This window comes from Phocoena phocoena, chromosome 1 (genome assembly GCF_963924675.1).
Source record: "Phocoena phocoena chromosome 1, mPhoPho1.1, whole genome shotgun sequence".
Classification (NCBI taxonomy): Eukaryota; Metazoa; Chordata; class Mammalia; order Artiodactyla; family Phocoenidae; genus Phocoena; species Phocoena phocoena.
Genome location: NC_089219.1, coordinates 139,008,562 through 139,025,687, shown reverse-complemented (window position 1 = coordinate 139,025,687; position 17,126 = coordinate 139,008,562). Strand labels below are relative to the sequence as shown.

The 17,126-nt window shown below is 45.5% G+C and overlaps 1 protein-coding gene across 1 annotated transcript in view; it reads right to left on the bottom strand.

The window, feature by feature from the left end:
- Positions 1–1,097: 1,097 nt before the first annotated feature.
- LAMC2 (laminin subunit gamma 2) overlaps positions 1,098–17,126 on the bottom strand; it is a 60,330-nt gene continuing 44,301 nt past the window's right edge. The window contains exons 11-23 of the mRNA XM_065874053.1: positions 16,280–16,525; positions 14,098–14,243; positions 12,938–13,094; positions 12,421–12,626; positions 11,262–11,341; positions 10,021–10,170; positions 9,350–9,494; positions 8,487–8,636; positions 7,852–7,966; positions 6,430–6,629; positions 4,592–4,750; positions 4,399–4,498; positions 1,098–1,605 (exon numbers count right to left, since the gene is read on the bottom strand). Of these exons, the coding sequence (XP_065730125.1) occupies positions 1,352–1,605; positions 4,399–4,498; positions 4,592–4,750; positions 6,430–6,629; positions 7,852–7,966; positions 8,487–8,636; positions 9,350–9,494; positions 10,021–10,170; positions 11,262–11,341; positions 12,421–12,626; positions 12,938–13,094; positions 14,098–14,243; positions 16,280–16,525 (2,108 nt within the window). The 3' untranslated portion in view covers positions 1,098–1,351. The remainder of the gene's footprint in view (positions 1,606–4,398; positions 4,499–4,591; positions 4,751–6,429; positions 6,630–7,851; positions 7,967–8,486; positions 8,637–9,349; positions 9,495–10,020; positions 10,171–11,261; positions 11,342–12,420; positions 12,627–12,937; positions 13,095–14,097; positions 14,244–16,279; positions 16,526–17,126) is intronic.

The window sequence follows — 17,126 nt, the reverse complement described above, 5'->3', positions numbered from 1 at the left end:
GAGCCGAGGTTGGAAGTGCTTCTGGTTTTTCCAGAAATTCCCACTGGTGCTATGACTCAACAATGTGTTGCAGTCAGTGGAGGAAAGGAGCAGAGTGACAGCTGAAATGCAAAGAAGCGTGCACAACCCAGAGCCTTTTCAGCTATTTACCGAAATCCAAGTGCCCCCATGGGATGTCTTGCAACACATGTTCTGTTGAGAAAAAGAGGTTGCAAACCATGGGGTTATTGCAATAAACACCACTTGTGATGAACAGGATTTGTAAGTTTAAATTGTTTTTCAAGGTTTGTTTTCCTCACTATTCAATCGACTCTATGACAGAGACTATGACACCACTGTACCCCAGCCCCTGGCACACAACAGGTACAATAAATATATGTTGTAAGGATGGATGGATGGAAGGATGGACTCTACCCAGCTCGAGTATAAGTAGGAACATCGTCTGGTATCAGGAGAGAGAACAAAACACATAGAAGCATATAATTTTTAGTGTTTGAAAAATGGCATTGAATTAGGACTAATAAATTTTGGATAACTGCACCTCTTTCAGTGCCCAAGCTACATTTTTACATCACTTTGAAACCCCAAAGTAAATACTTTCCCAATGTTTGCTTGGCTGGTAGGAAATGCTTTAATAAAAACGTAGTCTCTAAGTTGCCTGCCATCATCAGGGGAAAGGAGGTCACTTCCAGGCCCAGAAGAAGTCGAAGGTGGCAGGGTACCAATGCTCCAAAGGGGCCAGCCTTACAGCTCCTCACTCCGTCACTGCTCACTTCTTCCAGTTTGAAAGTGGAGTATGTGTGTATGGACCTGGTGATAAGTGGGAAGAACCCTGATCAACAAGAACACGTTGGACACCATGAGGCAATAGTATTTTACTGACCACAGCATGACTGGAATTCACTCTCTGTTCTGACGTTAGGAAGAATTCTAGGTGTGGGCAAAGTCAAAAAATTTTCCCTTCGATCACATTACTCAAAGGATAAGCTGTCTACAACCCAGCAGCACTTGTCTATACTCCAGGACTCAGTTTATGACTACTCTGAGACAAACACCTGCCTGTGTGGTTTGTCCTTCCATCCAGTCTACACTTTGGGGTCCAGGCCCTCGACGAGTCTCATACCCAGTGCCATTTGCCTCATTACCCTGAATCAGGAAGCAAAGAGCATCACACTGATACAATAAGACATTTATCTGGCCAAGGTCTCAAGGAGAGGACCAGGTTCAGTTGACCTGAGCGCACCCATTCAACAGGTTCAAATGTCCCCATCCCACCCCACCCACATGAGACGGCTCCTGCGCCTGAGGTCTCTATCCCAAGAACCTCAGTTGAGAAATCACAAAGGCAGCTTCAGTGCTGCTCAAGAGCCTGGGTGTTGTAGCAGCCTGGGGGCAGGTTGTCCCTAATGTTCTCCAGGTTCTTCACATCAGCCAGAATCCCATCTATGCTCGTCTCCAGTGAACGGAGGTGGCCCCTCTGACAGCTTGCCCTCTCTTCCAGCTTTGACATCAACGGCCGCAGCTGACTGTTGATCTGGGTCTTGGCTTGGAAAAGCTTCTGCTCCAATAAGATCAGCCCCTCTTCATCCATACTGCCAGGCTGGTCTATTTTAGGAAACAAGAAAGGAGTTAACAGAGGAAAAAGCTGTGGTTAGATCTCCTTGAACATATGCAGGCCCTTCTGTAACTTTAGCTAATTTCCATTTTCACCGGCCCAGAGCATTTGAAAGGCTTATTTTAAATTATAAATAATCTAGAAGAAATTCTGAGAGCACGAGCCTCATTATTGGGTTTTGAACAGCCCAGTTTAAGCCTCTGGACTCTTTAGTTCAGCAAGATGAAGCTTGGATTTCTGTTTTCATGTTAGAGGTAACAGCTCCTGCTCTGAAAAGATGAAGGCGGAAGGTCAGAGGGACCTTATACTGCTCAAGGTGTCTGCCCAGCACAGCTCATCCCTAACATCAGAATCAACTCCAAATTCTGCTTTCTGAACCACCCTTAGGAAATCTCTTGCTGTTTCCTATTAGAAGACCTTTAGAAACTGGCTGGGCCTCAGGGTTTAGAGAGGCCAAGGTGTGCTTTGCTATTTGAGGGATGAATTCCAGCTGTTATGAAATGACGTAAGACGTCATTCTGGCCCGAAACAGTGGGAATCTGTCTAGATATTAGTTTATTTCCAACATGAAATGTGGTCACATTTGTTCAGGTATGTTTCACCCATAAACAATCTGATACTAATGTCAGCATGAAGGGCACCTGGCCAGACCCATTTGGTTTGAAAAGGTCTGAGTGGTCCTTAGTCAATTCAAACTCAAGGTCAGGTGCAGTGATAGCATTTGACTGCAGAAGTTTATCACAACTAGAGAGATTAAACTGTTATTGCTCCGGGACTCAGGAGAGCAAACAGAGTAGAAACAGCACTACAACAAAAATGTTGATCCAGTGGATCAGTCCTTCACCTGCGGACAGGGGAGAATTCCAGAATTTAGGGTTCTACAACACGCAGGGAACGTGAAGCAAGCTTGGGGATAAAATGTCCATGGGGAAGGCAGCATGAGCTTCTCAAAAACAGCAGGAACACTGGAGACAGAGACCTCGGTTAGAATCCTGCCTCCAAAGCTTACTATGTGATCGGTGGGACAGTATTAAACTCCCTGAGCTTCCGTTTACTCCTTTGTGAAATAAAATAATAAAAATAATAAAACTTGAGGCTTCCCTAGTGGCGCAGTGGTTAAGAATCTGCCTGCCAATGCAGGGGACACAGGTTCAATCCCTGGTTCAGGAAGATCCCACATGCCACGGAGCAACTAAGCCTACGCACCACAACTACTGAGCCTGCGCTCTAGAGCCCACGAGCCACAACTACTGAGCCTGTGCTCCACAACTACTGAGCCTGCGCTGTAGAGCCCGTGAGCCACAACTACTGAAGCCCGTGCACCTACAGCCCGTGCTCTGCAACAAGAGAAGCCACCGCAACGAGAAGCCCGCGCACCACCATGAAGCGTAGCCCCCGCTCGCCACAACTAGAGAAAACCCACGCACAGCAACAAAGACCCAATGCAGCCAAAAATAAATAAAGTAAAATAAATAAATTTTAAAAATAATAATAATAATAAAACTTACTTTATAGGACCTTTAAAAGACTTAAATGATCCTCCACCACGAAAAACCTGGCATAGTGCCTGTCACATAGTAAATGTTTGACAGTTCCCATCCAGCCTCTCTCCCCACGCTCTCACTTTCTCTTTAAAGGCCCTGTCAGTTTCATTGCCTTTTTCAGAACACTAAGGAAAATCTCTAAACTCTCCACTGGGGAGGGTTTATTTGTTTATTTATTTTTTACCCTTAGAAGGTCTTTTACTCTTTGGGGCTCACTGGATCACAAAGCAAACCTGTCAGGATAACAACACAGACAATATTGGTCTCTTGGGGTGATGATGACACTCCACAGAAAAATCCGGTTTTAAAGAGGTTCTCCTGAATGTTGCTGGAATCTCTGACTGAATCCCTAGTTCCATCCATATATGCTGCAGTCCAGGCTCGATGAAACAGGCCAGTAAGTGTTTGATATCAGTTCTACCCAAGCCCATAATTTTAATTTATGTGAGTTTTCTTTTGGATGGGATTCTGTGAGGAAACCTGAGCTGCTGCCACACGGTGTCATCAAATCTATTTTATCCTAAAATTTTGCAGTATCTCATGCACCTACCACCTTGACATTTCTTTCGGGTCATCTACCTGGCAGCTCAAGTTTCCACAACCTGTTACAGCAAGATGTAACTGCGGTTGGAAGGGACAAACAGCAGAATTGGCGGGTGATTCTTGACCTCACAGACTGGGAGAATCTTCCCCCCCACCACTCCTACCTCCTCAGAGCTCTATGACTTCCCCTCAGTTACTTCAACTGTCTCCTGAACCATCTCATCCTGCCTCTTGTCTAACCCACCTTCATACTCTCCTGCACTCAGCTGCCCCAGTGATCTTTCCAAAATATACAGCAACAATGTCATCCCTCAGGATCAAGGTCAGAATCCTTAGCAGGACTGTCAAACTGTCCAGTATTCTTTTTCACTGTGAACCTCGAATCCTGCCTCCACAATTTACTGTGTGATCTGCAGGACATTATTAACCTCTCTGAGCCTCAATATACCTTCCCTACATACACCCAGTTCTTTGAACTACAGACTTTCACCTCCAAGGGCAATAGGTAGGTTCTCAGTGACCCATTTTAGAGATGGTAAAATAGAGTCCCACAAATGTAAAGAAGTTTCCAGGCCCTGAAGTATCTGGGCCTGGAAACAAAGCAAATTTCCTGATACCCTTAAGGAAAGTTGAGACTCCCACTCATCGGGAGAAGCCCTGGAACATGGACTGGAAGGTTGTGGATACTCCACATACCTATTAGGTGTAGGATGCCGTCCAACATGTTAAGTGTGTCTTGGATCGTAACTCCAGCATTCCTGGCTCTGTTATCAACTCTTTGGGCTTCTGTGATTACCTGAGGAAAACATAAACACAAGCCCATTTTGCAAGGGTGTTCCCACGCTGGCAAGGTTAAAGTGCTCTCTGCTGGAAAGTCACGGGAACTTACTGTCTGCACTGCATCCGTAGACGTGCCGAACTCCCGCTCCTTCCTTGCCAGCTCTCCTTCCACTTCCCTCATCTCACTCTTGAGAGTGGCCAGTCCCTTCTCCATGGCCAAGGCTCCATCTGCTGTCACGTTGGCCTCCAAGTTCAGACTCCCCATCTCCTGGGAGAAGAAAAGGAGCCAGGGACGGAAGGAGAGAGAGGGGTAAGGCACAAAAACATCCCAAAGACAACTGCAGAAAAAATACAGCTGCAGCCAGGCCCTGATGGAGTGAGATGAACAATGAGAGTGTCAGACTTGGGGACACACCCTTCCCCAAGCTCTGCCTCAAACAAGTTAATTCGGGGGTATGTCTCCAGGGGCTAGGACGATCAGCTCTGAGACACTGCTTCCCTCTCAGGTTAAGCTCACCAAATGGTGAGTGAAACAGGAACCAGTTGGGAAAACCCAGAGGGTGAGAAACTCATCTCACGCTCTGTCATGTTTCTTTGCTGCTGCCATCTTTTGAATGGCTTTACTCCCCAAGACAGTAGACTTTGGGGGCACAGAATGAATGGGCTATAGCTTTGAGTTTTGCTTTTATTAGGATGAACGAATCTTAACAATATCTTTACCAATAAGCTACTATTAGGCATCAAGTTACACAGACGCCTCTGTACTAGAAGCCATGTAAAGAGAAGCACAGGAAATTGGTCTCTACCCTCAAGGGACCTAAGATTTGAGATTATTTTTGGAAATTACCAAGTGGTCCAAGGGTGAGGCCACACAGTCTAGATATCAAGAGTTCCCTCTGGGCTTTCTAGAGTTGCTGAAGCTTTCTAGAATTCATACTTAAATAAGAACAACGAAGCTCTCGCCCAGCTGAGAAGCACTCTTTCTACTGTAGCACTTAACATATGGGTTGTAAGTGTAACTAGCCTGCCCTTGCCCATTACACTGAATGCTCTCTGAAGAGAAGGACTGGGTCTTTCCCATGTCAGTATCCCCAGCACCAAGCACTGTGCTGGCACAGAACGGAAGGAAAGAGAAAAATGAGTAAGTGGAGCTTAGACATAGAACATAGGGTCAAGGGATCCAGAACTCCAGAATTTCATAATCTTGACTCAAAACACTGGTATAGTTGCTACAAGTTGAATTGTGTCCCCCTAAAGGATATGTTGAAATTCTAAACCCCAGTACCTCAGAACGTGACCTAATTCAGAAATAGGGCTGTTGCATATGTAATTAGTTAAGATAAAGTCATATTGGAGTAGAGTGGGCCCCTAAGCCCACACGACTAGTGTCCTTATAAGAAGAATTGGAGACACCCAGGAAGAAGAGCTCCATGTGATGACAGAGGCAGGGACTGTAGGGAAGTCGCTGCAAACCAAGGAACACAAAGGATTGACAGCCACCACGGGAAGCTAGGAAGAGGCAAGGGAAGTTTCCACCCAGAGTCTTGGAGAGAGTGTGGCTCTGCTCACACCTTGGTCTCAGACTTCTGGCCTCCAGAACTGTGAGAGAAGAAATTCCTGTTGTTTTAAGCCACCCAGTCCGTGGTACTTTGTGAGAGCAGCTCCGGGAAACTAATGCAATAGTCTATATAAACAACAGCCTTGGCTGGCTCTTCTCATGGTGTTGTCCAAAGAGGGAGCTGAAAATGGTGCGCATGGGGCAGCAGTACTCAGCCAATGACAGCCCTGTGAACCAATCAGCAAGAGGGTCAGCCAAGTGGCTCTAGGGCCACCGTGGACCATAACAGAACCCAACGGGTCAACATGAGTCCAGCGCTCTTTGCTCACTGAACGTGACCCTTGCGTTTGGAGCTGCTCTCACCAACCTGCACCTCGATGTCCCTTTACCTGTTCTATGCTGCCGGTGATCTCCAGGGCTTCCCCGGCTGCGTTCTTTGCCCTCTGGGCGTCGGCAGCAGCATCGCCCAGGGCTGTTTCCGCTTGCTTGGTCTTGTCGCTGGCATCTGCAACCTTCTGGCTGATGTAGGAGAGTCTCTTCATGGCCTCTTCAGCTTCTGCTTTTCTGTCTTCAACCTGCAGGTCAAACTCTGAAATGCAGATAAGTAAACATTGCCGTAAATTTGAAAATTAGCTTCCAACGGAAGACAAAAATGGCTGAGGTTTTTAAGAAAAATTACAGAAAGAGTGTTAATACTGCCCAGGGAGTGAGAGTGTGGAAAGTTGTGGCTATTACTCTTTCTTGTCCAGGAGAAAGCATCTTAAAGGAGGCACTGAACTAACCATCAACAGTCAGCCTGCCCTGGGTCCCCATCATTGCAAAAGTGAACCCCAAAGTGAATCAGAGGCAGGTGGAATCTTTGAAGCCCAAAGTTTCAGGCCAGAGCCTTAAACCCTAAGCTGCCAATGGCAATAGCTGGGGATTGGACAGAATGGGTAGAGAGGGACTTTCTGTGAGGAAAATCCTAAGACTTAGGAATGTTTATTTTTTGTTTTTAGTGAAGAAGACTGAAACTTTAACCAAATCTCTACAAAGCGTAAGCCCAGATTACCTGGAATCTAGATGCTATGACAAAGCTTGCTTTATTATTACCACAAAGCAACCTCACTGGTCCTGTCAGTACATTGGAACCAACCAGGCAAAAGAAAGAGAAAGAAGAAAGAAAGAAAGAAAGAAAGAAAGAAAGAAAGAAAGAAAGAAAGAAAGAAAGAAAGAAAGAAAGAAAGAAAGAAAGAAAGGAGGGAGGGAGGGAGGGAGGGAGGGAGGGAGGGAGGGAGGGAGGGAGGAAGGAAGGAAAGAAGGAAGGAGAGAAAGAAAGAAAGGAAGGAAGAAAGACAGGAGGGAGGGAGGGAGGAAGGAAGGGAAGAAAGAGGGATTGAGGGAGGGAGAGAGAAAGAGAGGGAAAGGAAGAAAGAAAGAAAGAAAGAAAGGGAGAGAGGGAGGGAGGAATAGAAAGACAATTATCTGTATGGTAGCGGGATATTGAATCTGTGAGGAACCTTAGAGGTCATTTAGTTCAAATTTCTCCAGAGGGGAACATTAGAATCTAGAAAGGCATGGGACCTGCCTATGGTCACACAGCCAGCTCAGCGCAGTCATGTGTCTGAGCAGAGATCAGAACTCAAGCCTTTTGACATTTAGTTCAATTATTTCTACTACATCAAATATTTTTAAATGTTTGAAATATATTTATTAAGTGTCTATTAATACCCCAACGTACCTGTCACTTAGATTTATAAAGATTCAAAATAAACCAAAGTCGTGGTTATAACTTTAAAATCCTCAAGTGATCTGAACCACGAAATACTCACCTCTGAGGTTCTTTAAGATGTTCTCAACTTCATAAAAAGTGGCATTGCCCATACTTAGTGCTTCTTGGGCTCTGCTTTTAGCAAGGTTGGCACGGGAAAGCAGTTGATCTGATTTCTGTAAACAGGCAGGCAGAACAAGATTAGAGTAAATGTAGCACACACCCAGGAAGTGCCCTCCTGCCGGCATATTCACTCTGATACACTTCTCTGCATGACAACAGAGCTGTGATTCGCCAAAGAGCCTAGGGGTGCTGTAGCAAACCGCTCTACAACCTGGGGCAGCACAAACTTTATAACCCAATGACCCGATAGGAGCCCACATCGAGAACAGTCTCAAGCTCTGGTCCATTATCAGGTACAAGAACAGTTTGCACATCTTAATTTTAAACTCTAGATACTTCCTGAAACCAAGCTAGTAGACAGAGCCAGACCAGAATTAGACCCAGTAGGCCTGTGTCTTATTCCTAGATTTGAGGGCTGACTCAGTGGGTGGAGCTGAGCTAATTACATTAAGGTCTCTATAAGCAGCAGTATCATGACCTTTCGAGAGTTTTTGATGGTTCTTCTTACAGCATTAATTCACATGGTAGCCCTTCAATACATGTTTGTTGAATGAACAAACTAACAAACGATACCTGTCTCCCATTCTTCCCATTCTGTAAGAGCTTCCGGGTTTCTTCTTCCCAGTTTCCCAGATTGCTTTGCACACGCTTGAACTCATCCACACGCTTAGTCACCAGGCTTGAGACAGAGTCAGCTTTTTGTCTGATCCTCTTCGTTTCTACCTGTGAGCCCCCCAAAATGAATGAGGCTTACTTTCTGCTCACCAGTTGTCACACCAGCCTTCCTAGGACCTGCCATCATTATTCGTAAACAACTACCCAGGCCCAAAGTCTAACAGAAATGAGGCAATATTCCTCATGAAAGTCAGGCAACAGGTCTCCCAAACATCAAACAGGTTTTAGGCCTGCTTTATTTTTTTTTATTATTATTTTACGTGTTAGTTTATATATACGTGGGAAAATTTTTGTGGAAATCATTGTGAGTACTTTTTGCCATAGGTAGAAAGCTTAATCTAATAAATTTGCAATAATTAAAGGAAGATAACAGAAACAATGCAAAACTTTTGAGAAAAACAAAAGCCTTCTGAGTGGCCATACGTGGAGATACACTATAGGTTGGACCCAAATGTAAATATCAAACTTTATCTATAACAATTTCCCACAGGTTGCAACAGTCGCCAGAACTAGGAAAGAGATAGAAAACTTTTAACCACTAATAGGAATAGGTTCAGGATGTGAGCCATGGCCTTATCAGGGACCAAGATTGGGGTTTAAGAACAAGGATAATGAGGAGAATAAATACTCTTTCTAATCTAAAGCAAGAAAAGTCAATATGGAGAAAAAACCTGAATGATTGAACGATTCAGTGGAACCCCCAGAGAAGAAAGCATTATGGCCCTTCTGTACATCAGTGCATAGGTTTTAGGTGCCCTTACCTGAAAGGACTGATCATTGACCCCCTGAAGCTGAGATGCTGAACTGAGAAGGCGGAGACTATGCTGATAAGATGTGTCTGCTTCAATGTCAGTTTGAGTGGCCTCCCTTGACAACTGCTGGGCCAGAGACTTGGTTTTCTCCAATCTGCAGGGAGTGAAGAAAGAGGACTTTGAGAATTCACTCTTTTTTATTAAAAGCAAAACTTCATCCTGTTAAAAGTATGTAGTCGGGATTACTGGAAGAACCAGACGAGATGTGTCCCTTTCCACAGTTTAAACATAGACCTTAAAGTTTATACAGGTTGGGTCAGAAAAATTCAACCCAAGTTCCCTAATTTTTTTTTCCCAATTCTTGATCATATGAATATATTATGTTTACCTGTGCCATGCCATCAGATAAGTGTACTCACATCCTTTAAACACCACAGACGGTGACCGTATCTCCAAATATACAACCTCTCAATCAAAACACAAACTTTACTGAGATTAATCAACCTTTCCTTCCAGCCTTAAAGGCGTCTGTTTTCCTCCAAAGTAATACCCTCATCCTCTCGTCCCTCTTAGTATTGATGTACTTCTAAAGAAACACAGCACCCCTCAGACGTGGTTGGCATTGAACCCTGGGAGAGAGCGGATTATATTGGCCCGTGTGAGGACCCGTTGAAACGTACTTTCCCACAAGCCCTTGCACCACAGAGCTGTCCAGCGTGCCGCTTCCGCCTCCTTCACTCAGAGCCTTGCGCGCCAAGGATAGGGCTTGTTCGGAGTAGTCCTCGGTTTCCCTGGCCAGTTGCTCCATGTTATTGGCTGACTCAACGTGGCTGAAAGGATCAAAAACCAAGAATTTGAGTTTTCACGGCAAAGAGCTTCCTTTAGGGCTTTTATTTAAATGAAAGGAGAGGAATAAGGGAACTGGTTGGACTTGAAAAACCAAGCAGAATTGACCCAGATGAGATGGAGCTCCTCTAATAGAGGAGATATCTAGAAGCAGAGGGTGTTCTGAGAAGTAGCCTCATGTCCTAGACTTTTTTGGCCATCTACTCCATTTATGGCATAATCAGTGGAAGCTATGGAGATGGGTGGGAGAAGTCTCAGAGTGATAAAATATTGCATTTATAAACTGTTTTCTGCAGGAGAAACCCCTAGGTTTTATTCCATTCAGAAGCCAACTCCCTATTTAGTTTTGCTGCATCTCTAAACTGAGCCCACCACTAAGGGGGACAAAGCCTGTCAATAAAAGTCCCCCAGTTGCTTTTGTCCTCCTGGTTCTAGAAAGTGATGGAAACGAGCTCAGGAGGCAGCGCGCCCTGCAAGAACACAAGCCAGCCCCCTTCTGCTAACAATTATATTTGGGATTAGCAGAGCCTGCCACCTTGCTGAGCCCTCCACCAAGAGCAACCTCTTCAGCATGGTAGGATTTATAGTCAGGCAAAGAACTAAGGAGCTGCCCGTTATCACTGGGGGCCTGCAGAGCCGGTTTTCAGGAGGACGTTCCCCCTCTGCAGACTTGGCCCCCACAGGCCAGCAAACAGCTCGCACCCACTCGTTCCCAGGCTTGGTGTGGGAGCCTGGGAGTCCCTCAAATGTGCAAAGCGTGCTTTTCCAAGGGCTGATTCATTTGATGGGGCCCAAGGAATTACATCTGACATACACCAAAGCCATGCTGTTGAGTCATAGAGAAATCTGTGAAAGAAACACCCTCGCCCCCAACTCCTGCCAAGTGACCTTGCCCAGTGGCCACCTATATACACTAAAAGCCAAGGGGTTAAAAAAATGGCTTCAGGGCGGGGGGGTGGCTGCAAAGGAGCCTGGAGATAATGAATATGCTTTGGTCCTGAATACCCTGCAGCGCTGTTCAAGGCTGGCCTTGCAGAGGTGGTCTGAAGCAGAGGTGCCCTCCAGGACTGCTCACCTGTCTGCCAGTCTCGCGGCCTCCTGAGCTAGACTTTTAAAGCCGTTTGGCCCCATAGAGTCCTCTGAGGGAGGAACGTCCTGTGGAAAAAGGACAATTGGTTAAGGCTTTGCCGTGAGCCTAAATATGAGCCATGGAGCCTAAGCAGGTTCTGCACCTGTTCTGTCAGAGCCACTTGTCATTAGTCACACAGCATTCTACGTGACATGTCGAGTCCCTGGTCACGATGGTCATTACATTAAAAAATGTATAGACAAGAATAAAATAGAAATCCAAGTTTAAAGGAAGTCTGTATATAGATATAGATGCATTTTAAAATATATACATGTTTATATTTGCATATGTATTCAAAGTCCAGTAGAACATAGACCAAGTTTTTTTTTTTTTTTTTTTTTTTTTTAGACCAAGTTTTAATGGTAGTTATTTCTTAGTAATGAGATCATAGGGAATTTTATGTATTTTCTGAATTTTTTACAAAAGGAAAATCAATACACACTATTTTTAAATCCTTCATTTTCTCATCATAATATCTGATTATCTTCCAGTTTTCTTTATCCACCTCCTATCCACCCACTTACATTATTATCACCACTGCCTTCTTTATTTAGAACGAGAAGAGTGCTCGTTCAAACCTCTCCCTCCGACCACACTACAAACTACGTCATTAAGAAAATCATACTGGCAACACTTTTTTCCCCTATTTTAAGAACCATGTCGTTATTGGCCTCCTTCCTTCCTTTCTTCCTTTTTCATCTGTTCTTTATTTCTTTCTTCCTCTCTCTCTCTCTCTCTTTCTTTCTTACAGCAAACATTTATCACAGCCACACATTGTGCTACAGGCTGAGAATGTAAACATGAACAAAATTGAACCCTGCCCTCTGGGAACTAACAACCTAGAAGAGTTGCAGAAAGAAGGGAGAAGAGACGGCCAAGATGAGGCTATGGGTAGCAAGAAATGAACTAGGAGAGGACATAACACAGTAAAATGGGAACCTGCAGGAAGCCAAGGAACATAAACAAAGGTGCAACTGCGGCAAGGAAGAGAAGTCTAACTGTCTGACAGAGAGACCAGAAAACCAGAGAGACTAGGTGAGCCTGTGACATGGGCAGTCTTCCATCTCAGCAATGACTCTCAGTTCCCTAACCCAGCACCACCTACGGTGTTTCGCAGGGCAGCTTCACTTTCCTCCAGGCTCAGGCGCATCTGAGTGATGAGCCTGTGAGTATCCTGGACTCGGTTCTGATGCTGGCTGCCCAGGGTCCGAACTCTTTCCACAGTCATCTTGAGGTCATCCAGGCGGTTCCGGTAGCTATTCTCTTGGCTCCTGGCCTTGGCCAACTGGAGATTGAGGGATCTAATAGCACCTGAACACCAACAAGGAAAGGGAAGATAAGCACATTGGGGGCCAAGTCGTCAAATATAACAGAGGGTTGAAAAAGTGACTTTAACTGGCTTATGGCAAAATGGTAAAAACCCAACATATGAATGCATGCAACTGCTCTTTTATCTCCATCATTCAGATCCCAGGAGAACATCACAGACAGTCCTTCCACCTCCGCAAGGGCTAGGCAGAGACATCTGCTGAACTGTTACCACCGAGGATTCTGTGACCTAGTGTATTGCTTTCTAGGACTCTGAATTCTCTCCTTTGTGAAGGGAAATTGGCCTTCATCACCTTCTGAAATCTGGGCTTCTCTCAGAATGTCCCGAAGGGTCTGCTCAACCCACTGCATCCTGCCCTCCAGCTCTGTGTTGGGTACTGCTCCACCGTCACCCTGAGCCTTTGAAATCAGGGTCTCCAGGTTCTGGAGCTGCTGCATAAACTGATCCATCTGAAACCACACAGGGAAGAAGATTAGAACAGGTGACAGAGTTCATGGTCAAATAGCAGGTACCCAGGGGCTAGTAGCTAAAAGCCCAGAAATGCTTGGCATGTCATGTTAAAGTTCAGATTCTAGAGCCTAGACTTTGAGTCTGAATCCTGGCCCCACTACTCACTAGCTGTGTGACCTTGGGTAAGTCATTTTCTTTATCCATAGGATGGGGAAAATAATAATAATATCTCACAGACTTATTACTTGGACTAAATGAGTTAGTATTTGTATAGTACTTAGAATAGTGCCTGGAATAAAGTGCTACAGAGGGCTGGTTAAATAGATACATTTTAAAAAACAGGTTAAGTTTGCTCTACATTTGGGTTCCGTTTGGGCCTTTTCTTCCCCCACCCTTCACCCCAGTAAAATATTAATTAATAATTAACAACATCAATTTCATTCTTCTCTGGCAGTTGAATGAGAAACTTCTAGAGACTATTCCTGTTTTGACAGCCTTGACACCTCTGGACTCCTCATATCTTTTATACGTTTATGTCTTCTTCATTTGTTTTATAAGGACATCTCTTGGGGAAAAATCCAGCTAGAAAATGGCATATTATAATGGAAAGAGCACTGAATTCAGAATCAGGGGACATGGATGGTATTTCGGTTCCACCTGGCCATGTGACTTTGAAAAATTACACATTTTTCAAAACTTTGTTTGCTCAGTGAAAGCTGAGATCAGAATGCTTTTCTTTCCAATTTGACTAAGTTACCATGAGTACCGAATGCAGCAATATCTGCAAAAGGGGTTTTGAAAATGGTAAATATAAGAACATAAGCCTGAAGTATTTTTACTAGTATACGGAAATTTTTTTAACATAGCAATTTTTAAAGAAAGAAATAGTAATCCCCGCCCCCGTCCCCAGGAGTCTACGAGAGTCCTGGATTTGTGACAGAACCACCCAGGAGACACTTCAGGATTTTACTCCTGTGGGTGAGGTCTGGCTAGCATGCACACCTGAATCTTCACTTGATTATAGCAAGCTGGACAGATGGTTAATGCTGCATGCTCACAGTTGAGGCCGCCAAATCCTGGCTTGCAAACACAGCTGCCATCACTTCTACACTCCACGGGCTCCGAGCCCACTGGGTTGCAGTTGCAAGCTAGAGAAAACAGACGGACAAACAGGAAGCTTTCATGTCAAGCTAATTCCAGAAACTGGAGGTATAGCAAAGATGAAAGGAGGATTGAGTCACCAAGAGCAAAGAATCCTTCTTTGCCCTTGTTGATTCATATTGTGTTAGATTCATTTCTTGGCTATGCCTCCAAGCACATTCCCACAATACAGAGAGGTCTTCGGAATCATCTGGCAAGTTTGTTTGGGGTGTGTGTCTGGATGAAGAGACACTATAACAGTTCATCCTTTCTAGTGGCACTTATTTACTTCCTCCCGTTAAATCATAAGCCTGCTGGATATTCTGCAGACACTCTGGCTTTGCTCACAGGGAAAATAACATTTCTTCTGGGCCTATATATGCCAGAAGTAGACATCTCTCTGTATATATACAGATGAGGAATATGAGCTCAGAGAAGCTGAGTAATTTGACCTAGGACACACAGCAAGAAAATGGCAAGCTGGAATGAGAACCTGGCAAGAGCCAGTGATATTTTCCTTCTGCGGTAAAGCGGTACCTTTATTCAATCAAATTGACTCAGTACCACTATGTGTCATGTTCTGTTCTAGGAGCTGAGGATGTAACAGTGGGTGAGACACTACTCTACTGGAGTGATTCTCTGGGTTACTCCACCTTCAGTGCTCACAAAACACTTGGTAGTATGATCATATGTCTAAGCGTACTGTCATTATTTGCTTACATATTTGTGTGTCTTCCTTATTAGCATATGAGTTCTTTGGGAGCTGGAGCTGATTTATTCATTATTATAACCTCGGTGTCTAGCTCCACACTGGGTACATGGTAAGTGCTTGATAAAAGATAGCTGAGTGAAAAAATGTATGGCCTAAAGGCAGTGAAATCTCTATTAATAACACCTTATAAATGGAATTATATAGGGTATAGTATGCTTTCTCATATGCTATTTTATCTTTGCAACCACTCTGGGTAAAATATTAATCATCCATATGAGGAAACTGAGGCTCAGAGAGATTAATTGGCACGATCGGCGTAATACAATAGGTATGTTCAAAAAACTGGACTTGAACTCATTACTGCTGATGTCATGTCGATGCTTCCTACCATAGGACATCACAGCTAACCCACAGGCTGGGGTCAGGGCAGGTGGAATTCATGCCCCTGGGTAGAAGCCCCAAGTTGCACAGAGGTCCTCATCATTTCTGGGGCTGGGGACTCTGGTGTGTGTGGGGGGGGGTGGCTCTGGGCTCCCTGCAGACCTCCTGGGGGACCAGGAGTCCTCCAATCTCGGTCCCCAAAGGCACTCTGAACCTTAAAATGAGGAAGCTCCTGAGTTCTGGGCACCAGGGCTGGTCTGGGACCTTTGTGACCTAGGCGTGAGTCTGTGGGGCAGGCCAGCTCCCTAGAACGGAATTTGCCTCTAGAAGAGAACATGTTCGAAGGCTTGAAAGAAGGGCTGAGCAAGAGGCCTCATCTGCACATTCATGCTTTGATCTGAAGCGGCCCCCAGGAATGCTCCACGGGAGCTACTGCTTTGAAGCCCAGCCTCCTTAGGAGACGTTTGGACTGTTACCTTTCTGTACATCAATCGCACTGACTTCCTGAGAGGGTCTCTTCAACTGCTTTACAACCCACCCCCCTCCCACTTCAGGGTGTTCAGGCTTAGTCTCGAGCCCTTTATCACCTTCCGATTCAAGGTCTGGCAGCCCCTCCCTGCCTACCAGCCTCGGGACTGGGCGCTGGAAGCAGCCCCATTTCATCTCCTCTTCCACTCTGGAGCATAAACCTGACCTTTTGCGCTTCTCCCGCGCAGCTTTAACCCTTTCAACGCCCTCCAGCTCTGACTCCAGAGCCCTGATGCAGGGGACACGGGTCTTAAGACCTCTGACAGGCAAAAGGTCCAGGCTGTTCACGAGCCAGTCGGTCAGAGAAACCAAAGTAGCACCGCGGTATTACCTGCTGTTGGCCTTGCTGATTTGTATGTTCTGACACATGTACACACACACACACACACAGGCTGTCCAATCCGTCTAGGGGTGCAGTCCTACCTCGACACTTGTCCATTGGGTTGGGAGCCAAGGGGTCCCCAAAGTAGCCTGCTTTGCACTGGTCACAGTGGGTACCGGCTGTGCCGTGGAGGCACTTCAGACACCTGCCCGTCAGGCGGTCACAGTTCCCAGAGGCACTGGGGTCCACATTGTTGTTGCACTGACAGGGTTGACAAGGCCTCACTGGGCCGTGTTCCCCAAAGGGGTCCCCAAAGTAGCCATCGGCACAGAGCTCGCAGCGGGCACCTGGAAGGAACAAAGAACCAAGCCCAAGCGATCATCCACTGGCAGCAAAAGCAGACGCAGAGGACGAAGGTGTAAATAGCCCTCTAGAGGAGCTTTCCCCGTGGACCCCAGAACAGTAGCTTCAGGAACAGGAGCCCATGGCCAGGGCCTGGCTCTTCCACTCCACAGTGGTCACAGATTTTAGAACCCAAGCGCCACTAGGAGCCTTCCTGCCGGTTAACTAGCTGACCGGGAAAAAGTCAGATTGAGACCCATACCACTGAGACTGCTGCTGAAGATAAACTCTTCTTTCAGACTGACCAGCAGAGAGATGCGACATTTATAAGGCCACTAAGTTTTCCTTCTTCACCTTGGTTCATTTTTAAAAACTTAGTTAAACCCTGTATTTCATCTGAAAACTTCATCTCCTAATTACAAACCTCCTAAAACAGCTTTAGATGTTTCCTCCGCGTAACTGTACACTCTGCCCTTCCTCAATCCACTTCAGCTCTCGGGCATCGACGAGCTATCCTTATCTTTAAAATGAGCTCATTTAGACTAACCCTGAGTAATGAAAACTCCCTGGGAATCCCTTGGAATAGAAGCTATCCTTGCAGATTCA